The 26,275-nt window shown below is 40.8% G+C and overlaps 1 protein-coding gene and 1 long non-coding RNA gene across 3 annotated transcripts in view; one reads left to right on the forward strand and one right to left on the reverse strand.

The window, feature by feature from the left end:
* The window catches only part of LOC133610663 (uncharacterized), a 31,255-nt gene extending 26,317 nt beyond the window's left edge, over window positions 1–4,938 (forward strand). The window contains exon 4 of one of the 2 annotated variants that reach the window (XR_009815905.2): window positions 4,570–4,938. This is a non-coding gene — a long non-coding RNA (uncharacterized lncRNA). The remainder of the gene's footprint in view (window positions 1–4,569) is intronic. The other variant, XR_009815904.2, reaches the window with a different exon arrangement.
* Window positions 1,147–26,275, reverse strand: part of LOC133610662 (ras-related C3 botulinum toxin substrate 3) — a 31,288-nt gene continuing 6,159 nt past the window's right edge. The window contains exons 2-6 of the mRNA XM_061967148.1: window positions 21,891–21,962; window positions 15,922–16,039; window positions 12,966–13,028; window positions 10,787–10,946; window positions 1,147–4,662 (exon numbers count right to left, since the gene is read on the reverse strand). Of these exons, the coding sequence (XP_061823132.1) occupies window positions 4,532–4,662; window positions 10,787–10,946; window positions 12,966–13,028; window positions 15,922–16,039; window positions 21,891–21,962 (544 nt within the window). The 3' untranslated portion in view covers window positions 1,147–4,531. The remainder of the gene's footprint in view (window positions 4,663–10,786; window positions 10,947–12,965; window positions 13,029–15,921; window positions 16,040–21,890; window positions 21,963–26,275) is intronic.

Consider the following 26,275-nt stretch of genomic DNA (forward strand, 5'->3'; position numbering starts at 1 on the left):
GTGATCAGAGGACCACTGTCTATTAAGGAGAACTTTTCATTCCCCAAACGGCACGATGGCCGAAGTTTTCATTATCATTATACCTACAGACAGCTAGTCAATGGGGAAAAAGTCAAGCGTAGCTGGCTGACTTATTCAAGAAGTAAAGATGCAGTCTATTGCTTTTGCTGCAAATTATTTTCCAAAAAGTCCTTAAAACTGGCAGCCGAGGGACAGCGGGATTGGGTCAACATAGGTGCACTGCTGAAACAGCATGAAAACAGTGAAGATCATTGTAGCAACATGGTGAAATGGAAGGATTTTGCCTTGCGTCTTTCAAAGGGGAAAACTATTGATGAATTTAACTTCAGTAGACTGCGCTCTCTTTGTACAAAGTAAACATTAAATATGAACAATTAACTAAAAATGTAAACTAGTAATTAAAGACTAATATGTACAAGGCTGATGAGACAAGATGACACTTTTACTGTAAATACAAAGCTTTATCACTTGGGACTGTTCAACCCCAGGCCACTCTTGTAGCTGAATGTTTTCTACATTTTAAGATTAGGAACCATATGTGGCACTCTGGACATCATTCGTTCATTCATTGGTATTATTTATGTTCTTAACTGGGCCACCCCCATATCTTTATAAATGACATGTCATTTGTAAAGACATGCCAGGCTGACAATAGGATAATGTAAACAACACTGCCAGAGCCGCAATGAGTTTATAGTAGGTGTGTGAATGATCAACAATCAATATTATTGGCAGAAATAGAGGGCCCCAAAATCAAATTTTGCTTAGGGCCCCATGGAGGCTGCAGAGGATGATTTGTGATTTGTACGTTTCCAGAATGTGCTTGTTCTATTTTTGGCCAAAAAAAACAACCTGAAGTTGCCTTTAATTTTGAGTTATCATGCCATGATTTTACCATTCCGGCCCACTTGGGAATAGATTTTCCTTGATGCGGCCCCTGAGCTAAAATGAGTTTGACACCCCTGGTGTAGATCATATTTTGAAATGTGCATTTAGCTGAATTCAGACAACAGATGACCAGATTATTTCTAAATGTTTAAGGATTTACTTAATTCCAGGCTTTTTGATGATTTTGCAAACAATGTTACGTCGTGTGTCAAATAAATGAAGACAAAAAGTCAGACGTACATATACATTTGCATTTAGTATTTCAAAAATTTAAACCACACAGATGTGAAGTAATTATAAAACAATAAAAAAAAAAACCAGACAGTTGGAACACGTATACAAGTCATCTTACATTACATACATACATACATGGCCAATGCATTTGAACCTCACCTAAGAATTACAGTGTGCCAAACAACCAGATAATGTCCATGCAGTAGTAATTAGGTGCTGCGTTTGTCAGCTACAGTACACTTCGACTCCTTCGTTAGTCCTGACACACGAGTTTGCTATGCCGACCAAAATAAACATGAGCAAAAAGTGAAGGAAGTGCTGCATCTGGCCACCAGAGAGTGACAGTCACATGGATGGATGGATTGAAATGTCAGCCGTTTAGAAATCATTTTAACACACAGTGAAGCCCTGCAACCATACAGAAGTGCATTTATTTTGTAAACGGTAACATTATTTCCACGGATGAAGATCAACCCTCATCAGAAAAACTTCAAACTTCAACATGGATCACTTTGCATCATTTTAGAGTACTAATAACCACATATTTATGTACATTAGAAGGGAACTGCGCTTTTTTTTGTAATTTTGCCTATCGTTCACAATACTTATGAAAGACATGTCGACAGATGGATTTTGTTTTAATGCAATCTAAATATTTAAAAAATTTGATCAAAAATCTGCTTACAATAGAGCCGATGTGAGCCGTTCAATTCGGCCTATAAAGCCCTTAAAAACATCCAAACACCTCCATTGAGGTTTTATATACATGATGTAAGTATATACTGTATGTAAAGTAGTGACAGGCACATTTATAACATTTAATATTTACGTATTTTGATCATTTTAAGAATGCGCGGCACATTAATTTCAAAAACGCATCACATTTGCTTTTTTTTCTACTTGATCACTGATTTCTGCTTACTGCAGACTGCAGCCAACAAACATAATAACACATCACTTACTGTACAAGGTCTGCTGTCATTAGGATGCAAGCTGCTGGGATGTTCATATATTCCCATTTAGGTGAAGAATGTCTCATAATCCTCACAAAGAAACGGGGTCGGGGGGTGACGTGGAACAAGCGCTTTTCGTGTGGTTCTGGCAAGTTGCAGGTCCTAAATGGCCGTCAAAGTCTCCCAACTTGTCGTATTATATCCTTAGCCATCTACTTTTCAGGTTAGAGGCATGATTTAAGATCTACAATAAACTTACAGGGAGAAAGGAAGCAAGGAAACGGCAGACCACTCGATGATGTAAACATAGGGACACACGGAAGTTATCACAGCGCCACAATAAATAGTTTGTCTGCGTTTGCGCTTATAATAACAATATTACTAATACTTGGCTAATATTCAAGTCATGAAATGTAAATGGGGTATTGTTGGCGCTTTTTGAATGATTATTCATCGAATTTTATGGGCGGAATAATGGAGCTCCTATTGGCTGCGCTGTAAGCGGATTTCTATTTACTTGTATTTCATATTTAGAATGCATTAAAAAAATCCATCCGTCGTCATGTCTTTCATAGTGATTGTGAACGACAAGCAGAATTCCAAAAAAGTGCAGTTTCCCTTTAATGTATTTGTAAAGCATTCCTTTCCTCAGAATGATTCTGTACATCAGTAGGTGTCAATGCCATTCCTGTTGACAGTTGTGTGTATTACTGCAGTACAATATGAAATAGTACAAAAACCGGTCACAAAAAACGTGGCTTAAAAACAATACTTTTTTGATGCAGTTACCCCAAATAATGAAACAATGTTTTTTTCCACACGCGCACACTGACAACATCAAAGCAATGATAGAATATTTGAAGACTCATGCAAACTCCTCCACCGTCAGAGGCAGAACTCAGGCAGCAAGGTTGTACGGCCCCCACGTTTGGCATGCTTGTCTGTCACATGTTCACAGTTCAGACACCCGAAAAACACTCGGGTAACAGCGGATGTTTGACAACAAACAACAAAACATCCATCAGGTAATTTGAGGATTTTTTTTAACTGGATCTGTCCAGTCAAAGGCGATTAAGTAAACAGCCCTCACAAAAGATCTTAGGTCGCATTTTTGAATGCAAAATTTAGTTGAAGTTCATTTCACTAGTCTTTTGACCAAATATATTGGGAATAAATCCGGTTTATTCCAGTTATCCTTATCACTTTCATTTGTTAGACAGTGCGATTAAATCGGTGTGTGTAATAATCGATGAACCGCAATGAATGGAGGTTTGGGTAATGTACTGTCAGCCAGCAAAGGACCACTGAATGCAATTTTTTTGTTGAGGTTATTTTGACGTTACATTTGTCACATAAAGATATCGACTAAACTGATGGGACTAGTTAATTGCGTTGGTTCAAAGGTGTTGAAAATACAAACACTGTAAAAACTAACAACTAAAATAGTATCTGTTCCAACTTCATATGTTAAGTGCTAAAATCTGATATCTGTAATTACCGACAATGTGATTATTGATCACCAAACATATACAAATATACAGTAACTACAACGAACCAGAATCTTCCGTAGATTTAATCATTGTTTTATTATGTTATTTTATTTAGATTCCTGGAATTACTAACTTTACTGACTGATACACTAAATTATATTCATTTGTATTCCTCTTAATAAACATGGTCATTTCCACCCTCATTTTAACTGACATTTCCATCAAGTCATTATGGTTAAACAGTTTTTCAGAATTGTTTTTATTTGTGTTAATGAATACGCCTATCATAGCTACATTTGAATGAGTTTTTTCTCATGAAAATATGTCATTAACGCCACTCTGCTTATATTTTACTGACTGGTTTACAAGTCATTTTTCGCATGCTAAGATTCCCAAAGTGATAGTAGGGAGTCAAAGTGGGTTGTGGGTGCCACAACCTCGTGTAAAACAGCTTTTTGACTCATGTTTCTCATAATAAATTGATGCATTCTCTATTTTTCTTAAGTCTGGTCACCAAATTTCTCCTTTGGGTGTGATAAGATGGAAAAAGTTTCTAAAAACGAAGAGTTTTTCAGCGACCTTAAGACTTATTCACAGTTCACTCACTCGCGAGGAGACACTTCATTCATTCAAAAAGCAAGCGCACTGAGAAAGACAGGACTAAGCTGCTTAAGACGAGCAATAGAAACCAAAATCAGCCCTCATGGGAACTCGGTGTGGTTATATGAGTAGAAAGTAAGTGTACAGTCAATGTCTTTTACCTTATTCAGTAATGTTATAACAATCAGAGGAGATATTGATCCTGTTGCCAATATTGCGTTGAAAAAACATCAATAGAAAGGAAGTGATCTCAGCAGTGCACACTCACGCAACCTAGTTCCCCCCCCCATCCTCTCAGAGATGTAGTGGGTGTTGTCGACATTTTTCAGCAGCGTCTTCCTCATCTCAGAACATGGTGCACCTCTTTCCCCTCTTCTTCACAGGCGGAGGGCAGAGCACAGCTCGAATGGCCTCGTCGAACACCGTCTTCAGGCCTCGCTGGGTCAGTGCTGAACACTCAAGGTACTTCACAGCCCCTAAGGAGCAAGAAGAGAGCAAGCTCAGAGACATGTTTCCCAAAAGTTATTATTTCCTAAACCTAATTCCTCCCGAACATGAGTGTGCCTTCTATCTTATTCCTATTTGAACTTTACCCATAATGTACCATTTTTGCAACAATAAAAAAAACCTCAGATACAAGACGGCAGATGTCTGAATGGTTAAACATCTCTGGTACCTCAGTTTTCTGTATTATTACGTTCCAAAAGACCTGTTGAAAATCAAATGGTAGAAAAACCTGAACAATTGTTCCCATAGTTCCCACGATCCCAATGTAAATCCAATTAATCCATTCCAGACACACAAAAATGTTAACACAAACCCCTTTATATCGAGATCAATTAGTTTTACACACAGAAAATGATGCAAAATGTGTTCAATTCAAATTAGCTGACTTTTGGTAAAGAAAATATAAACTATAGAACATCTTATTCTCCTCAGTCGGTAGTTTAAATATATGTGATTCAAAAATCTAAAATGTTTTTTTAAGCATACAGTAGTTGCATACACCATAACGGCGTGACGGCAGTGCAAGATGGCAGTGGCGTGTTGTTGTGTGCGTTATCACAGCAAAAGTAGCGTTTCCCTACAGTGAAAGTCAGACTTTTTTTAAAAAAGCGGCTTTAAAACTAACAGCGAGGTGAACACAATTAAATTATCGTTATTAAGGACGTCCCGATCAACACTTTTTGCCTACAATTCTGTTCAGATTTTTTGGGCCTCAACTCTTATCTGATTTCGAGTCATGATCCAATACTTGGCCAATGGATTATAGAAGTGAATATATTTTATAGCAAGTAACTAAAGTAAACAATCATAATCACAATTTCATTTGGCATACAATTGTTTTTAACAAAATAAAATGGTTAGTTCACAATAACTAAACAAAAACCAGAACTATTGCTGGATCTCATTTAAATCATTTGGGTTTCGCCCTCAGAGCCTTCTTGTAATTTAGAGATTTACTCCGTGACTTTGTAAACAATTACAAAATTAACCACAACATGATTATGTAATAATAAGAGTAAGAACCAAAAAAAATTAAGATATAGATCTAATCACTGTAGTATCATTTATATACTGATACTACACGAGCTATCGATAGCATCAACCACTGGATTGATCACCCCGACATTAAATTGAAGTTTTACCGGTTAGCTTCTTGTGTCGTCCTGCTTGAAGTGTGTGTGTAGCATGCGTGGGCACTCCTTTTCCTCTAATAGTACATGGAAGATTTTTATTATGTTTTATTTTCCGAGGACTAGTTTCTTAAAAGTGGCTTAGCATTGTGGATGGACGATGTGTGTGTTGCAGTTTTGTTAGTTAGTGGTTTTGTTTCTGATGTTATTTTAGTGTAGTTACGGCCGACGGTAATCAGTTTTGCTCAATAAAATAATTGTTGATGTACTGCACTTCTTCCCTAAAACATCTCGGCTGACGTCGTTATTCTTTTATCTGTTTATTTGTTTAGAGTTTAAATTGGATTGGGTTTTTGTGAGCTGCACAGATTTTCCGTTTGCGGAGGACAAGGGAGCAGTGCGCAATTGCACATGCGCGCACCTTGGAGGGAACATTTGTGTGGATCAAACCATTTTTTCAGAAGGGGCCAGGGAGCTTATTGAAATAATTAAAATCATAATAATGTATGACTTGTGTCTTTGTTTTAATTCAGATTAATTTATATGAATGTAACCGTTATTATTATGTGGCTACAAACGGCGCCCAGTGAAGGATGGTGTAGCAATATTGTTGTCCGGGTGGAAATCGGCAGAAATTCGTGAGAAAGGTGGGCCCAGGAGATTTTCGGGAGGGGCACTGAAATTCTGGACTCTCCCGGAAAAATCTGGAAGGTTGGCAAGTATGGTAACAATGAATAGCAAAATGTAATTGTGCCTCCCTGAGCTTGAGTACAATCTTTAGCCTATCTAACACTGGGACGGGGCTACGGTAAAGATCGGCTCAGCCAATCAGTTAAACGTATCAGCTCCTGATCCAATCCCCATAATCGGGACATCTTTAATCGTAAATCATGACTGGCATTACAAGAGGTAAGCAGTGTGGATTTTGGAGAAATTACATTGTGTAAAAAGGCGACAATTGTGGGTCTTGCTATATATGGGCATTCCCCCGAAAATGAGGGCTTCATCCTGGTTGTATATATTTCTATTCCTCTTATACTACGGTAGTTTATCCCCTACAATTTATATGCAGACTTTAAAAAGTAAGCTAAAATTAAACCTGGTATAAAGGGTATTGAATATAAAACAATTTATCAGTGCTCATGTGAAATTTTAACACAATCTTTTAATGCTGAATACCATTTCGGGGTATATGGAATTATTGGGGCACGTCCTGTCATATGTTAATGTCAAATAAGCAACTGTAACTCCCTGTATACTAGAGTAAGTGAGTTGGGTTTTAATTAAGGTATTTTGATGTTTATTTTATTTAATAGATGACAGGCATGATTTTATACATGTCAAATTTTGTGGCATACCTATATTTAGGCCTTAGACTTGATGTGTGCCTTAAGCATTCAGCTTGTCACTAGTGAACTGGCAAATGAAGAGATGAAACTGAATCAAATGTTATAATTACAGTCTCTCCTAATGTTGCTCCAAAATTGAGTTGGTTTTTTTTACTTGCTTTTTATTATATCGAGATAAAGAACAGGGATGAAGCAAATAAGTATTTCAATCAAAGGCGTTTGTTTTATTTCACTGTCAAGATTGCTCCATAAATCTAAGTCTCCTGCTGTTTAAAAAAAAGTTACAAATCATAAAAAGATATGACTTGGAGTCTTCTGAGTTGCACAACAAATGTTGTAACGTTTTTTTGTGATCCTTCAAAGTCGGCTCATCCTATCATTGTGAAAGAGAATTCCCCAGATGGCATCAGCAAGGAGTTCGAAATCCTAGCAGGGGTGCGGCAGGGAGGCACTCTTGCCCCCTTCCTCTTTATCATAGTGCTGGATTACGCGCTCAGGAAAGCGGGAGCAGGAGCTTGGCTTCACAGTTACATCAAGGAAGTCTAAAAGAAACCCTGCTGTAGCCCTGGCAGACCTAGACTACGTAGATGACATCTGCCTAATGTCTGACTGCGAGGAGCAGGCACAGGAACTCCTGAACAGAGTGGAGGTGGAATGTGCTAAGGTTGGCCTCAGATTGAATGTAAAGAAGACTGAGGTAATCACCGATAACATCCACATGGACCACCCACCAATTTCAACATCAGATGGCAACGCTCTGCGAGAGGTCAATGACGTCAAAGACTTGGGTTCCTGGATGAACTCCACAAAACGGGACCTTTTAGGTCAGGAAGGCGCAAGCATGGAGGGCCCTGAACGGTATGCCAAAAGTGTGGTGCTCAAATCTCCCCCGACACATAAAGCTGAGCCTATTCCACGCCACTGTGTAGTCTGTCCTCCTGTATGGCTGTGAAAGCTGGACCCTGACGGTCACACTGCAGTAGTCCCTAGATGGGTGCTAGACCAAAATGCTACGAGGTGTTCTGAATGTGGACCAGAACATACACAACACCAACGAGGACCTATATGGACAACTGTCGAGGCAACTGATGAGGTTGGCCGGCCACTGCCACAGACATTGAGAGCTCCCGACCAGCAGGCTGGTCCTATGGGAACCAACGCATGGGCATCGATCGCGAGGACGTCCCGTGCTAATGTACGTGGACATTCTGAGGAAAGATGCGGGAGCTAAATGCTCTTTGGAGAACTGTATGGAGAACTGGAAGGATTGGAGACTCCGATGGAAGCTCGTCTGAAGACGACAGAGAGAATTCACCAAGCGTTGGATTATTCATCCACTAATAAATAGGGAACGTGAGCTGGGTTTAGATCGTCGTTTGCATTAACACATCATCAGTAGGGTAAAACTAACCTGTCTCATGACGGTCTAGACCCAGCTCACGTTCCCTATTAGTGGGTAAACAATCCAACGCTTGGTGAATTCTGCTTCACAATGATAGGAAGAGTTGAAGGATCAAAAAGCGACGTCGCTTCAATCAAGAGAGTTCTAAGGCGAGGCCTGGACAGTTGGGGAGCGAGTATGATTAAAATAAGCCAGGTGGAACTAAAGATGTGCCTCGTGGTCAGACTCAGCATGGATGGGAACAAAAGAGGGAGAAGAGAAATCGGGCGTTCAGTCAGCGTACTGACCTTAGCTTGTAAGTTGTACTTCTTTATGCTCCTTTTCGTTCGTTATTTATTTTAAATGTTATGTTGATTGTTTTTTGTTTGACCTTAAATGAATAACATAAAACAAACAAACAAATTAGAGGAGAATGACAACGTGAAGCAAGCAGTGGGTTTGGAGGAGTAGAGGCTGAAATAAGCTCTCCCATCATGTAGCTTGCATTCCCTCTCATGGCGTCTGTATTTGTTAATAGGTAAATAAATATTTTTTGAAGTCTTTCCACGGGTGCTGACGCAGTTGTGAAGTGAAGTGAATTACATTTATATAACGCTTTTTCTCAAGTGACTCAAAGCGCTTTACATAGTGAAACCCAATATCTAAGTTACATTTAAACCAGTGTGGGTGGCACTGGGAGCAGGTGGGTAAAGGGTCTTGCCCAAGGACACAACGGCAGTGACTAGGATGGCGGAAGCGGGGATCGAACCTGCAACCCTCAAGTTGCTGGCACGGCCGCTCTAACAACCGAGCTATACCGCCCCACAAGTTATCTTCCAAAAGGCTAGAGGGCAGTGTTTTCCTGAGTGAGCAACCACAACTCTTGCTGACTAGCTACAGTATTAGCTTCCTGTGTGTAGTAGTAAGAATGGTGACTGATCAACCTGCACATCGTTGTTGGAGCTGGAACTAATCATTTTGAAACAACGGTCACTTTTATTGTCCATATTGCTCTTAAACCAAAGAAGTCTTTGGCAAAGGTGGGCTGTGCGACCCCTGAAAGAGTCGAGGCAGAGGACGGGCGGGAAGAAAAACACGGAAATTATGTACTAAAAAAGTAAACCAACCATATCCTGAAAGTGATAAATAAACTAGACTAAAAAAACTCAACAGCATACTGAATCTTGATATCGTTAAATATTGTTGGAAACCAAACGTTGCTGAACAACAGGGAAATTTAGCTAAACAATGAACATATGAACATCACACCATTAAAACAACTACAAACATGATTTGTACATGACAACTAAATATTTGTAGCAGGAAATCAACTGCAAAAACTAAACACATCCTTCTTCTCATTAGCATCACGATCACAGCAATACGGCACTCTTTAATGTCAATCAAATACGGTACTTACCGAAGCACGGTAAACCCAATATTGTCTTACACGGATTAATGCTTCATTTGTGGACCCCTTTCAGATGTAAAAACATGATGTGCCGCCACTCTTTTCTTTAAATCCTTGTGTCAAGGAAGTGCGGTCGAACAGTAACTTGGAACAGTCAACTTCGGTGATGATGAATGGTTTAAATATTTAGATAAATATTTATTTAGGACTGTATAAATCCACTTCATCCCATTTTAATATTTTTTCATGATAGCTTGTATATTTGCCTCTAAATCTAAATCTCAAAATACGCCCAAATCTGCCCTTTTGCATGTAAATAAACAGTGGCTTAATGGGACACCTAGAAGTGCCCATAGGTCACATGATTGCAGCCCAGCAATATCAGTTTTTAGAGTGAGCCGTATAATAATAATAATAAAAATGGATACAATTTATATAATTCTTTTCTAGACACTCAAAAGTACAGAGAGAAGTGGGAAGCCATCATTAATTCCCTCCACACAACTGCCCTGGGGTAGACTGACGGCTGCCAATTTGCGCCTACGACCCGTCTGACCACCACCAAACATTCTTACACATTTATACTCCTGGGTGAAGTGTCTTGCCCAAGGACACAATAGCTATGACTAGGATGGTGGAAGCTGGATTCGAACCAGGAACCCTCAAGTTGCTGGATGGCTACTCTACCATCTGAGCCTCTCCGACCCCCGTAGGTCAAAAATAGACATTTTTCTGAGCAAATCTCACTCTCGAGTTTTCGCAGGTGACCATAGAATGTAACCCCCGCCTGTGCCCGTTAACGTTTGGCACACGTAACCTCACCAATCTCTCTTGCCATGGCCAGACCCTGAGGGTATGTGATGGGGGAGAGCTTCTTGTCCCGCAGCCTCTCAATGGTGTCCTTGTCATCTCGCAGATCCAGCTTGGTGCCCACCAGGATGATGGGTGTGTTGGGGCAGTGGTGTCTCACTTCAGGGTACCACTGATGCCCACAAACAAATACATGCAGACACCCGCACAAATGCATATACGAGAGAAAAAAGAACAGTTAGTTTCCTACAGAGGCAGGATGTTGAACACCTTTTCATGATTACCCTAAGGTGTGTTTGAAATGGCTACTTAAAGAATGTTAGGGATATTCAACTTTCAGGTGAACTTTCATGATGAAGCTAACATGTAGGGGTTGTCCCGATACCAATAATTACGGTACCAAAATGTATTTCAATACTTTTCAAAATGAAGAGGACCACAAACAAGATGTCAATATTGACTTTAATTTAACAAAAAACCTTATGATTTATAAAAATATGTTTCTTATTGCAATCAAAGGAAACATTTTTATTATTATTAATATTATATAACATTGAACATACTAGACACCTTGTCTTTTAGTAATAAGTTAGCAAACAAAGGGTCTTAATTGACTGCTGACGTGTGCAGTAACATTGTGTCATTTCCCATTCTATTATTTTGTCAAAATTATGAGGGACAAGCGGTAAAACATTTATTCTTAATCTACTTGTTCATTACCTGTCTGGTTACTTTCTGTTTTAACATTTTCTACCTACACTTCGGTTAAAATTTAATAATCTCTTATCAGTCTGTTGTTTGGAAACTTTACTTAGGTTTTGGGTGATACTACAAATTCTAGAATCAATCCAATACCAAGTAGTAAAAGGGTCATACATTGGTCATATTTAAAGTTCTCCTGTGTCCAGGGATGTATTCTCCTGAGTTAATAAACAATAACAAATGACAGAAAATTTTGACATAATAAAAAATACCGATGTAATCATTGTAGTATTGACTATATGCGGCTCTTGTACTTGGTATTGTTACAGCCGTTGTTTGTATACGACATTTATTTACATTCTGGAGCGCTAGCTTGCTGTTAGCTTTTAGCTGTTGTATCCTCCTATGGTGTGTAGTGAAGCATGTTTAGCTATTCCTCGTCCTGCATGGATTATATTTGTAAGCAAAATAGTTTATTTGTTGCCATAGAGGTGAGGATTAACGATTCAGAAGTAGCTAAAACACTGTGAACTGCGGATGGACGCTATCCATGTTTAAAACATCACTTCCAGAGCGGCGCTGCGGTGTGAAAAGCTTCACCTTTATCTTTGGTTTTTAAACCAAAATACGTCCATTATGTCTTCACAATTTGTCTGCTTGTAAATACACCGTGCGTATACGTTGCCTATCATGCGCCTTCTGCTCGCTTTACCAGTAATGTCACAACTTGACGACAGCACGCCGTCATGTCTGGGGAAAAGAAAGTACAGGTATTTTTCAGAAGCAGTATAATACTGTTTGTAACTCATTAGTACCATGGTACTTTATTAGTACGGGTATACCATACAACCCTACTACAGTGTAAAATCTACATGTGAATTTAATTTGATCTTGACCTAAACATACAACTGGCAAAATTCGAACTCCGAGTGTCATCAGCAGGTTGCAACAAGGATACAGAGAGACTGCAATTTGTGCAGTTGGACATGTGCATTCAAATGTTTAGAGAAGTTCAAATTCAGTTCACCTGTAAAGGGTAGGGTACATTTTAGGTTCATCCAGAAATTTCACCCAAGAGCCAAATATTCCCCAACTCTTTTTTAATTTCGATGTTTGAGCGCAAAACCCTCAGGCAACTTCCAGCAACATCACATGACCAGGATCATGCACACTCAACACAGCGAGCGAGGAGCCTCGCAAGAGTGTGATTTCAAATGAAAGCGTCTCATGATGCTCAGCAGATGAAACCCCAATGGGCCGTCACGCTCGCTCTGCAGAGTGTCTGACCTCGTCTTGCAACCCTTTTTCTGCCCCACAGGGGAACAGTTCAAATCCAGGGATTGTAAGGCGAGGCCTGGACAGTTGGGGAGGGAGTATGATAAAAAATGAACCAGGTGGGGCTAAAGATGTGCCTCGTTGTGGTCAGACTCGGCATGGATGGGAACCAAAGAGGGAGGGGGGAAGTTGGGCGTTCAGTCAGCGTACTGACCTTAGCTCGGACGTTCTCAAAGGAAGCCGGACTGACCAGGGAGAAGCATATCAAGAACACATCCTGGGAGAGAACCAGAGAGATGGCTCCTTGAGTGAAACATCAGTGTGTGTGGAGCCTCAAAGTGGAAACAGTTGGATCTACTCTGACAAAAAAGATGTCATCCTAAAGTGCCTAGTAATTATATAAACAATGATAATTTCTTTGTGTGACTGTTTTAATTGATTTCCAGTCATAATCTAAGATGCCAATGTTTTGTTCAAGAAATCTCAACCCAGTGGTTCTAAACTGGTATGGCTTTTTAGTTGGTCTCTTTGTCCTAACCAAATTCATGGAATTTGTATATGTCGCACAAATTCTAATATATTGAGATGCAAAAATAAAGGCTCACAAAAATGTTTATGTCTACCAAAAAGAGCTGTTCAAAAGACTTGACCTGTTCACGAACGTCAGATCTTTACCAGGCAAAGACTCAGGACCAACTACCCACCGGTTGCCTAGATTGACCTACATTGGATTGGTACAAAAACGTATCAGTGCCCGAAGACACATTTTTTTTCTTTTTCTGTATGCGACACCCGATGAACAAAGTTTGGACATTAAATGATAAAACTAGGAATGGGTATCAAATTTCGTATTTTTATAGGCAACTAAATTCCATCCGCAATGCCCGGTAACGATTCGCGTAAAATCAAATGGTGTCATTTTTCGATATTTATGTTCCACATGACGTCAGGTTTGGTTGCATGCTCGGCCGGCTTAAACACTTGGCGGGCAAGGAAACACTCAATCAGCACTCAGAGCGGCCTCAGCCGGGCTGCCTTGAGGGAGTGTTACAATTTTCCATGCCAACAAAGCAAGTATGCTTGATAGAAAACATTCAAAGTGCAATCAGGCTCCACTAGCTCAGTGCTGGATTTGCCATTGGATTGGATTGGATTTGCCGTAGACATGCGACTGATTAGCATTAGCAATTTTACATGGAGATTTCAAAACCTACAAATTTGGTAATGACACAACTAAGATGCACTTTACAATCAAACAGCAGGTGTGTAATAAGTACCATCCAATATATTAGTTTGGACATTAAATGATAAAACTAGGAATGGGTATCGAATTTCGTATTTTTATAGGCAACTAAATTCCATTCGCAATGCCCGGTATCGATTCGCGTAAAATCAAATGGTGCCATTTTTCGATATTTATGTTCCACATGACGTCAGGTTTGGTTGCATGCTCGGCCAGCTTAAACACTTGGCGGGCAAGGAAACACTCAATCAGCACTCAGAGCGGCCTCAGCCGGGCTGCCTTGAGGGAGTGTTACAATTTTCCATGCCAACAAAGCAAGTATGCTTGATAGAAAACATTCAAAGTGCAATCAGGCTCAACTAGCTCAGTGCTGGATTTGCCATTGGATTGGATTGGATTTGCTGTAGACATGCGACTGATTAGCATTAGCAATTTTACATTGAGATTTCAAAACCTACAAATTTGGTAATGACACAACTAAGATGCACTTTACAATCAAACAGCAGGTGTGTAATAAGTACCATCCCCACAGTATGAACACTTTTGAGGGTGTAACAAAGGATTAGATTCAGATTACTGGCAGGCAACGCACTGTGGCCCAGAGTCGTGTATAAAGAGAATATGGGTTTCAGGCGATCTCAATGATTGGTCAAAAGGCACTATTTACTATTATAGTGCCATCAGGTGTGTGTTGGAGTGCCCGTTGGTCACTAAACACTGCATGAATATAGCAGCAGAGTACGTCAAATACAGCCGCAAAATAATACTTTCACTAAATAAAAGCATGTTTTATTCTAAGTTTATGAGCTGGAGTCCTTTTAGAACTATATATAGGCATTTTATTTTGGGTTATTTTGTCAGAAAAACTAATGTCAAAACGACGGCAGTTGTATATATCCGGGCACGGCCGCACACGTCCTTGGTAGCCTGCTGCTTAATTGGCTATACTCTCTTTTCACACGACTCCACTATTGCCATTTAACGTCTTGGAATTGCAACTGCATGCAATGTCTACCATACAACACCTACAAAGGAGACTCAGAAGTGGACGAAATCAAGATATAGCAACTGGACAGCATAGTTATTATAAGCTCAATATTAAATGTTGGATAGAAAATTAACAAACAAACAAGATTAATATTTCTTAACACATGACAACACACAAAGGTACCAAAAATAGGTGTTGAGTATCGGTGTTGATTCCAAGGTCCTGGGAATTGGTATCCAATAGATTGAAATTTAACAGGTGCATATCCCAAGCTAAAACCAGTCCAATGAAGGTCAATGTATGCTAAGCTATCTGAACAAAACATCCGAATTTTAGCTTTGTGTTCCAGGTAAAAATGGAAATGTGTGTAATATCTAATTATCTCATTAAATGTATTTTTTATTTTTACAAAACAAGCTGCAGCGCTACAAATGCCCACAATCCATATTTGGGACAACACTTGCCTTTAAATACTCAGAATTCCAAACTTGAATGCGTGTCACATCGCAACTAATTCAGTTTTACTCGTTTATATCTGAAATATTTTCTAAAACGTATGATTGTGTTTTCCGCATTAAGCAGAACAAAGCAGGATGTATGTCCATTTCAAGACATATGACTTACAGTCAGCAGTGTTATTGTTAGGATAAACCAGCAAACTAGGAGAGTCACCAAGTTGATGTTTCCAAAGCAGTTAAGAGATCTGTGTTGGTAAGTGGTAACTGCAGGGTAAAAGCATGATGCAGCAATAATTTGCTCGTGATTAGTACGTTTTCAAACCACTAAGGGAAAGGAATGGTTAACAAGATTGAGAAGCTTGTGAAATATCTCTAAAATCATCTTATAATATAATATCGACTGGCTGTTCAACGAGACTGTAGCTGGAGATTGTCTGGAAAGCTGTTCGGCTGGGTGGGAGGCGAGAGTGGATTTGAATACCGTCTGTGGGTAAGATAGTGGTCTGAGCCTATCGTAGTCCTCCTGTCCAGCTGTATCCCAAAGGCCCAGATTGACTGGCTTCCCATCCACCATAACATTGGCAGAGTAGTTGTCAAAGCTGTGGAAAGGATGAAGAAATACTTGAGTAAAACTGGATTTGCTGATAGAATTTCTCTGACCAAATTTGTAACAAAATTGAAGCGAGTAATAATGAGTAATAATTCATTATGAGTATAACTTTGATGAAATTAGTGAACATGTGGTGCTCTTGCCCAGTGAGCAAAAAGAGACGCTGTCCTGATAAATTTGAGCGGTCTGTGAGCAAGAAAGGTCGACACAGTGCGTTCGGAAAAATATTGTCTATTGCCTGTGTACCATATATTTCGGACCATAGGGCACACTTGATCATAAGGTGCGCTGCTGAAGAGCGGGTCTTTCCAGGTCTATTTTCATACACAAGGCACACAGGATTGTAAGGCGCAAAAAAGAGGTCATGTTATGATTTTTTTCTACATTTATTACATTTCCTTGTGGTCAACATTACATGTAATGGTGGTTCTTTGGTCAAAATGTTGCATAGATTATGTTTTACAGATTTTGAAGTTGCTTTAAGACCATCTCTTCAGGATGCGCCGTTTTGTGGGCGGTCTTTTTTAGGTGGCTCATCTTCGACAGCGTCTTCTACCCTTCTTCTTTGTTGTACCGGTAGTTTTTAGCGCTTCCTTAGCGAGTCTACTGACAGATATAAGTTAGAACTGTACGCTACTTTATATTAGAAATGGAAACAGTGGAGGATGAATGACCCACAACAAGAGGATAGAGAAAAAATGTCACTCTGCACATTTCAGTGTGGCCTTTTATTGTGGGCATCCTAAAGTACACCTGTGCAATAATCATGCTGTTTAATCAGCATCTTGATATGCCACACCTGTGAAGTGTAATGGATTATCTTGGCAAAGAAGAAATGCTCAATAACACAGATTTAAACGAATTTGTGAACAATATTTGAGAGGAATATGTCTTTTGGGTATATAGTAAAAGTCTTTGAGATCAACTCATGAAAAATGGGAGCAAAAACAAAAGTGGTGCGTTTATATTTTGTTCAGTGGATAGATATATATATATATATATATATATATATATATATATATATCCATCCATCCATCCATCCATCTTCTTCCGCTTATCCGAGGTCGGGTCGCGGGGGCAGCAGCCTAAGCAGGGAAGCCCAGACTTCCCTCTCCCCAGCCACTTCGTCCAGCTCTTCCTGTGGGACCCCGAGGCGTTCCCAGGCCAGCTGGGATATATATATATATATATATATATATATATATATATATATATATATATATATATATATATAAAAGTGTGTGTGAGTGCTCGCGCACAGGGTGCGGGTGATGCATCAGTGCTACAGTGCTTGTAGTTAGTGCATGCAGCCCCTACTTGCTACTCTCTGCTTACAGCTAGCCCCTGGGTGGGTGAAAAGAGGAGCCGAGTGTGTAAGCCTCCTCCTGCTGGTACAAAGCCTCTCCACCACCAAGACTCCTGTGGTGCCTCCTCGTGGCCAAACCCGGTAAACTGTGTCTTTGCAGACACAAGCTAAACTCTAGGGGATCTTGGAGCAGCAGTGGGGCCCAGAGGCGAGGCGTGCAGGCCCACCAGTGAGTGGACACGCCATGGCATCCTCTGGAATGGAAAAGGCTAAGGGAGCAAACCCCAACAGAAAACCCGGCCTGGACTTCGTTAGGCAGTTCAGTGTGTGAAGCACTGTTCTGGCAACTACTGCAGCCGAACTGACGCCGAATGTATTGGTTCTCCATTCCTTTGGACAACGCTAGCTAGGCAGAGAGGGGGGCCCTGTTGCTTGGGAAACACAGGATCTCCATACACCTTTCCCAGGCTTCTTGTGCCCTGGAGAGGAAACTCCAGCTTCACTGTGCAGTGAAGGCACAACACGGGAGGTCAACAGCCTGCCTGCTTCATTGGGTGCATGAAGCTAAGGGACTCTTCCTGACAAGTGGGCTGTAAATTTTGCACCAAGCAAAACAAATAAAACAAAAACTCCAGCACTACGTCTGGGATGCTGGAACGTCAGGACCATGACCCCGGACTAACTGACAACCTGCTAGATATAAACAACACCTGTAAGACTGCAGTCATTAACAACGGACTCCTGAAGCGACAAATAGACATCTCTACCCTTCAGGAAACCTGACTCCTCTCATCAGGCTCACTGAGAGAAAGAGATTACACCTTCTCCTGGCAGGGTAAGCCTCGGGGTGAAACCAGAGAATACGGAGTTGGCTTTGTGGTCAAGAACGCTCTACTAGGAGCAATAGTACCACCTACAGGCGGCTCAGAGAGAATCTTAACCCTCTGCCTTAACACCACCATGGGACCTGTCCACCTGGTGAGTGTGTACGTGCCAACACTTAGCTCCTCCCACGAAATAAAGGACACATTCTATGATGAGCTTGAGGCGACTGTGAGAAACATCCCCAAACAATATCAGCTCTATTTGCTTTGTGACTTTAACGCAAGAGTTGGCTCAAATCACGACTCCTGGCCATCTTGCTTGGGTTACCATGGCATTGGTAGAATGAACGAGAATGGGCAGCGTTTCCTTGAGTTCTGCACATTTCACAATCTCTGCATCACTAACTCATACTTAAAGTCCAAACCCCGCCACAAAGTCTCCTGGAGACACCCAAGATCTGGCCACTGGCACCAGTTGGACCTGATCATAACACGTTGCTCTGACCATAGAAGTGTCTTCCAAACCCGTACCTTTCACAGTGCAGACTGTGACACCGATCACTCCCTCGTCTGCTGTAGAGTCAAACTGCAGACAAAAAATATCTAGAGAGCCAAACCTAAAGGACGCCCCCGTGTGGACAGCAGCAAAGCAGCCGATCCAACTAAAACTGCTTCCTTCAACCGCGCCTTAGAGGAATCCCTCCACCAACTACCCTAGTGCTGCTCTGCCCAGCAGTACTGGGAAGGCTTACGAGACACCATCCCCACCACGGCCCTAACGGTTTTTGGGAAAAGATTGCGAAGGTCCAATGACTGGTTCGAAGCCAACGCATCTGTATTGGCACCGATACTGGAAGAAAAGCATATCGCCCTTACCAACTACAAATGCACGTCGAGTGACAAGACCCTACATGCTCTCAGGGAATCAAGGAAGAAACTGCAGAATACCTCTCATCGCTGTGCTAACAGCTACTGGCTACAGCTTTGCAGCAACATCCAATCAGCCGCTGACTCCGGTAACATCAAAGGCATGTACGACGGCATCAAAAAGGCGCTTGGACACAACTGCTCCGCTGAAATCGGCCCTGGGAGAAATCATCACTGACCGCTCTAAACAACTCGACCGCTGGGTAGAACACTACTCCGAACTCTACGCCAGCGACAACTGTCTCCGATGCAGCCCTCTGCCATGTTGAGAGTCAACCTGTATTGGAAGAACTGGACATGGAACCAACAACTGAGGAGCTAAGCAAAGCGATTGACAGCCTAGCATGCGGTAAAATCACCTAGCAGTGACGGAATCGCAGCTGAAATCCTCAAGTGTGGAAAGCCTGCTCTCCTCGACAAACTTCACAAGCTCCTCTGTCTGTGCTGGAGTGAAGGTGCTATCCCACAGGACATGAGGGATGCTACCATCATAACCCTGTACAAGAATTAGGGAGACAGGAGTGATTGTAACAACTACCGTGGTATCTCTCTACTCAGCACTACCGGTGAACTCTTTGCCAGGGTTGCACTGAATAGACTCCAGGTTCTCGCTGAGAAAATATACCCAGAATCTCAGGCAGGGTTCAGAGCAGGAAGGTCTACCACTGACATGATTTTCTCTCTGAGACAGCTGCAGGAGAAGTGTAGAGAGCAGAGAAAACCACTCTATATGGCATTTATTGACCTAACAAAAGCTTTCGACCTTGTGAGCAGGAGTGGCCTCTTTCAGCTGGTTGAACGAATAGGCTGTACCCCCAAACTTCTTTGCATCCTCCAGTCCTTCCACACAGACATGCCACACCATCCAGTTCGATGGGTCAACACCAGACCCCTTCAAAATCTGCTGTGGTGTCAAGCAGGGATGCGTGCTGGCACCCACCCTGTTTGGGATCTTCTTTTCCCTCCTGCGCCAAGCATTTGGTACAGCAACTGAAGGAGTCTACCTTCACACAAGGACAGACGGTAAACTATTCAACCTTGCCCGTCTGAAAGCCAAAACAAAGGTCAGGCTACTCGTCATCCGGGACTTGCTGTTTGCTGACGATGTAGCAGTGGTAGCACACTCCCAGGAGCACCTGCAAACCCTAATGGACCAGTTCACCAAAGCCTGTCGGGATTTCAGCCTGACCATCAGTCTGAGCAAAACCAAGACAATGAGAGAGGAACCGAACCCCCCCCCCCCCCCCCCCCCCCCATCACCATCAACAACTACACCCTGGAAGTCTTAAACACCTTCACTTACCTCGGTTCCACCATCACCGACAGCCTGTCACTCGATGCCGAACTCAGTGGCCGCATCGGAAAAGCTGCCTCAACTTTTGGGAAGCTTACAGCGAGAGTATGGGAAAACAGCAAGCTCACTATCCACACTAAGGTGCAGGTGTACAGAGCCTGTGTCACCAGCACTCTACTGTACAGTAGTGAAACTTGGACCCTATACTCCCACCAAGAGCGGCGGCTAAACATCTTCCATCTTGCCCCTACTGGGCATCACCGGGAGAGACAAACCAATCAGTCCTGGAGAGAGCACAGCTTCCCAGCATGTGCTCCCTACTGAGGCAGCGACGTCTCCGCTGGCTGGGCCATGTCAGACGGATGGACGATGGGTGAATCCCAAAGGACATCCTCTATGATGAACTCACAACTGGCAAGAGGCAGATTAGCCGTCCCCAGCTGCGTTACAAGGACGTCTGCAAACAAGACCTCAAGTCTTTTGACATCAGCCCCGACAGCTGGGAAGATGCAGCCCAGGACCGCCTTCAGTGTCAGCAGGCACTCTGCAGCAGGCTGCTCAAGTCAGAAACCGCCCTGGCCCAACACCAGGAGGCTAAGAGAACAAAGAGAAAAAACAGGGCTCTGCGACACCGGCAACATCTATGGGACTGGTCTGGATATGTGACATCTGCGGCCGGTAATGTCTCTCACGAATTGGCCTAAACAGCCACAGGAGACGCTGCGACAAGACCTGACTCTGAGGCACAGGAAATCAATGGTCTTCCGAGACTGCAATGCCGATGAATGAATATAAATATATATGTGTGTGTGTGTGTATATTAGGACTGTGAATCTTTTGATTTGATTCTTGGGGTTACCGATTCGATTCAGAATCGATTCTACATTCAAAACGATTCTCGATTCATAATCAATACTTTTTTGATAACATTGGGTGCTTGTTCTATGATTAACTACATTCCTTCATGAAATAGACAAACAGCTATGATACATTTTTATATTACTTACTCTATGTACAGAAATTATGGCCATCTACATTAACAATATGATGATTTGCCTGGCTGGAAAGGACAGATTTAAAAAAAATAAAGGGACAAGCGGTAGAAAATGGATGGATGTATATATATAACAATAATAATAATATATATTTTTAATCAATTAAGAATTGTTACAAATAACAATCGCGTAATTGGGTAATATAATAATACAGTCATATCTTTGACAGGTTTTTAGCACCTATCTTGAAAACAGACAACTTCTGTTTTCAATAACCAAGTAGTTCACTCAAATTAGCCTCAATTTGTTTAAGGCACAATGTATCCAATTTGTCAACACTCAGTCAGTTTATTGATTATCACGCCCCTTCCTTGTTCATACTGACTTGCCATGCATGCTTACCAAGGACTTGATAGTGCTTTGATATACTGCAGCTAAAAGTTCAGTTGTGCCAACACAAATGTCAGTGTGTACAATATGCAACGTGTACTCACACAGTGGGGATGTATTCACCGGGGAACGCATTGGTCGTGTAGCTAATCAGCAGACAGGTCTTACCCACAGCCCTAAAGGTATACAAAGAAAACACATGATGTATTATACAGTTTCATATCAAAAATATCAAAGTTAATGGATTTGTGTGTGTGTGTGTGTGTGTGTGTGTGTGTGTGTGTGTGTGTGTGTGTGTCTGTGTGTGTGTGTGTGTGTGTGTGTGTGTGTGTGTGTGCGCGCTACTGACTTTTAGTGAGTGCCACACTGACACTGGCCTACATTCACATTGCCTGGGGGACAAGTTGCCCCCTGACACCCCCCCCCCCCCCCATCCCCACACCACACATGTCATGCTCACACACTTAGAATCACAGGCTGAGCCGACCTCTCACCTCCTCGCAAACAGCAATTTGATGGTGCATGGACTATTAAGGCCTGTGTAATGTTTGCTTTTGTGTATATATTTCTGCAGACAGTGTACTGTAAATGGTGGCGCCGATATGTGTGACAGCGCCGGAAAACTGATTTGGGTTCAGTGAGTTCTGTTCGGACAGGAGCACAACACTAATGGAGGTTAAAAGGGTGATGTTCTTCCAATTTAATATCTTACAGAAATAGTATGGTTTGACTTGATATGATATGTGCTGATCTAAAATGTGCACTATTGATAAAATAAACAACAATTAATATAATATTATTACCTTTTAGGAAGGAATATTAGAGCCATTTTGAAAAAAAAAAATATATATATATATATATATATATATATATATATATATACACACACACATATATACAATTCATAAAACATAGTATTTAAATTTAATATACATAAGGGAGTATTATTAGCGGCACAATGGTGCGCGCTTGTGCTTTTAATGGCAGAAGGCATGTGGTGATGATATGCAATACATGTTTTACTTTATTGATTAAAATTATGAGTTACTTTGTATTAATAAACAAATGAATTATAGGCTCCAGCGCCCCCCGCGACCCCAAAGGGAATAAGCGGTAGAAAATGGATGGATGGATGGATGAATTATTAGTTAAATACAACTTTATGTATTTTTAAAAAGTGTGTATAGTATAATATGTCCAAACTTAAAAGTACAAACTATACTACAAGAATAATGGTAAAATAGTAGATAAAAGTTTATCTAATACTTGGCCTGTGAATCTTTGGGTACCACAGGGTTCGATTCGGTTCGTGGGGTGTAGATTCGATTCCGGAATCGATTCTCGATTCAATACAATTCCAATTTCAAAATCAATACTTTTTAATAACATTGGGTCTATGATTAACTACATTCCTCCATGAAATAGATAAACAACTCTAATCAATGTCTATATTACTTAAAAGAAAACTAGTTTGTTTAATAAAATGCTTCCCAAACATTTAATAAAGTCAAACACAAATAAGGCAACAAGAGAAGTATCTTTTCTAAAGTAAATCTGTACAGCAGATTTGATCATCTACGTCAACAATATGATTTGTCTGAGTGACTAGACAAGACAGATTTGAAAAAAACAATCATTTTAGTTTTTTTTTATCGATTAAGAATCGTTTAAAATAAGAATCACAATTCTTCGAAAATCGATTTTTTTTTTACACCCCATATCGAACACTGTATACAACGCTTAGACGGATGGTTGCAATACAATATGTAGTGTCAAAAATAATGTTATATTATTATATTTTAATGTTGGACACCACCTTCCTATTGGTGAAAAAAAGCTTGTCACCAGTCAATCAAGTAAGGCATGAACAGCAGTTTGGTTGCAGTAGGAGAGGGAGAAAGGTGAGTCCACAGTGCCGTCAAGAAGCCAGATAATGCAAAACCAACGTTAAGGTTTTGAAAGGCCAACACGGGCGAGATCGTCTGCTTTTAATCAGATAAGCATAATAAGCCTTCGGGGTACGTTACTTTTACCAACATACGTGCTCAGTTGACATGTATTTGTATATTTATCTAAGCTATATGTATCCAGTTTATGTCAGTTAAGAACAGATTATAATCAGCAAAGAGGCAGCATTTTCATGGCAGAGATGTTGAAGTGTGATGATAATGTCTCATCGTCTCTCATTTGCTAACCAAAACATAATGTGTGGAGGTAAATGTGTTGGAACATAAATTAATGTTTAAGATGGACAAACACTTTTCAATCATAAAATAAAAATAGAGAATGTCTGCAACTTGTGGATGACAGAGCAGACAGCGGACAATAAGGAAGCTTTTGGTGATGTTTATTTTCGTACTTATAAATAATTATCCCTAATATTAAAACAGTACAGTAATTTGACTCAGCTCTATAAGTATGTATTCGTTCAATGAATGTTCTGCAATTTGTCGTCCCCAAAGTAAGAACTGAACTGTGCAAGAAAGCATTTAGGTTTTCAGCACCGAAGGCTTGGAATAACCTACAATCGAATATTAAACTTCAAACCCCAGTTACGTTGAACGAGTTTAAAGCTTCTGTGAAAGGAATGCAGTCTACCTTGTCTGGATGCACATGTGTCATGTGAGCAAGTTTTAATGTTGTAAATGTGATGTTTTATGTATTTGTTTACTGTTTTTAATGTAACCTTGCTGCTGCCCTCTTGGCCAGGTCTCCCTTAGAAAAGAGATCTTTGATCTCAATGGGATTGTACCTGGTTAAATAAAGGCTAATAATAATAATAATGTGCTTTTGCTGCCGTCTAGTGTTTACTTTTAAGTTTGTGCGGTACAATATTAGTAAAACATAAATACAGTACTTGTTTTCCCATTTTTGTTGAAAGTACGTACTTTTTGATGTTAAGGTTACACTTAAAACATTAATATCAAATTCATAAAACCACAGGTTAATTTAATGTTTTCGGAAAAAAAAAAATCTTAAAACATTAAAACTTTTGCTGCAACTTTCTGAAAAATCGGTCGATAAAGCTTTGAATACTATTGTTGTATCACGATAATGCATGTTGATGGCATTCTAAAAAAAACATTCTGTCTCCTAGGAAAATTCACCTGTGAGCAAGTTTCAAACATGCCGTTTAATGCGGTGCTTCTTAAAGGGGAACATTATCACCAGACCTATGTAAGCGTCAATATATACCTTGATGTTGCAGAAAAAAGACCATTTTTTAACCGATTTCCGAACTCTAAATGGGTGAATTTTGGCGAATTAAACGCCTTTCTATTATTCGCTCTCGGAGCGATGACGTCACGTTGTGACGTCACACCGGGAAGCAATCCGCCATTTTCTCAAACACATTACAAACACCGAGTCAAATCAGCTCTGTTATTTTCCGTTTTTTCGACTGTTTTCCGTACCTTGGAGACATCATGCCTCGTCGGTGTGTTGTCGGAGGGTGTAAAAACACGAACAGGGACGGATTCAAGTTGCACCAGTGGCCCAAAGATGCGAAAGTGGCAAGAAATTGGACGTTTGTTCTGCACACTTTACCGGCGAAAGCTATGCTACGACAGAGATGGCAAGAATGTGTGGATATCCTGCGACACTCAAAGCAGATGCATTTCCAACTGGACTGGACAGATCAGCTTTCAGGAAAAGAGAGCGGATGAGGGTATGTCTACAGAATGTATTAATTGATGAAAACTGGGCTGTCTGCACTCTCAAAGTGCATGTTGTTGCCAAATGTATTTCATATGCTGTAAACCAAGTTCATAGTTGTTAGTTTCCTTTAATGCCAAACAAACACATACCAATCGTTGGTTAGAAGGCGATCGCCGAATTCGTCCTCGTTTTCTCCCGTGGCTGTTGTGTCGTTTTCGTTGGTTTCGCTTGCATACGGTTCAAACCGATATGGCTTAATAGCTTGTTTCTTCTTCAATTTCGTTTTCGCTACCTGCCTCCACACTACAACCATCCGTTTCAATACATGCGTAATCTGTTGAATCGCTTAAGCCGCTGAAATCCGAGTCTGAATCCGAGCTAATGTCGCTATATCTTGCTGTTCTATCCGCCATGTTTGTTTGTATTGGCATCACTGTGTGACGTCACAGGAAAATGGACGGGTGTATATAACGATGGTTAAAATCAGGCACTTTGAAGCTTTTTTTTAGGGATATTGCGTGATGGGTAAAATTTTGAAAAAAACTTTGAAAAATAAAATAAGCCACTGGGAACTGATTTTTAATGGTTTTAACCCTTCTAAAATTGTGATAATGGTCCCCTTTAAATAGTGGGGCAGGGCCCCCTGCGGGGGGCACCATGAGTTGTCAGGGGACATTATAGCATTTTTAGTGTTACTGAAGAACTATCTTGAAACATACAGATGAAAAATAAACAATAACTTCAGGGGGAGGGCGTGTGGCAGGAAATAATTGAGAAGCACTGGGTTAGTGGAAGAGATGCCAGCTAGTGTGGCTGTGCAATAGTATGTTGT

Source organism: Nerophis lumbriciformis, linkage group LG11, assembly GCF_033978685.3.
Source record: "Nerophis lumbriciformis linkage group LG11, RoL_Nlum_v2.1, whole genome shotgun sequence".
NCBI classification, from domain to species: Eukaryota; Metazoa; Chordata; class Actinopteri; order Syngnathiformes; family Syngnathidae; genus Nerophis; species Nerophis lumbriciformis.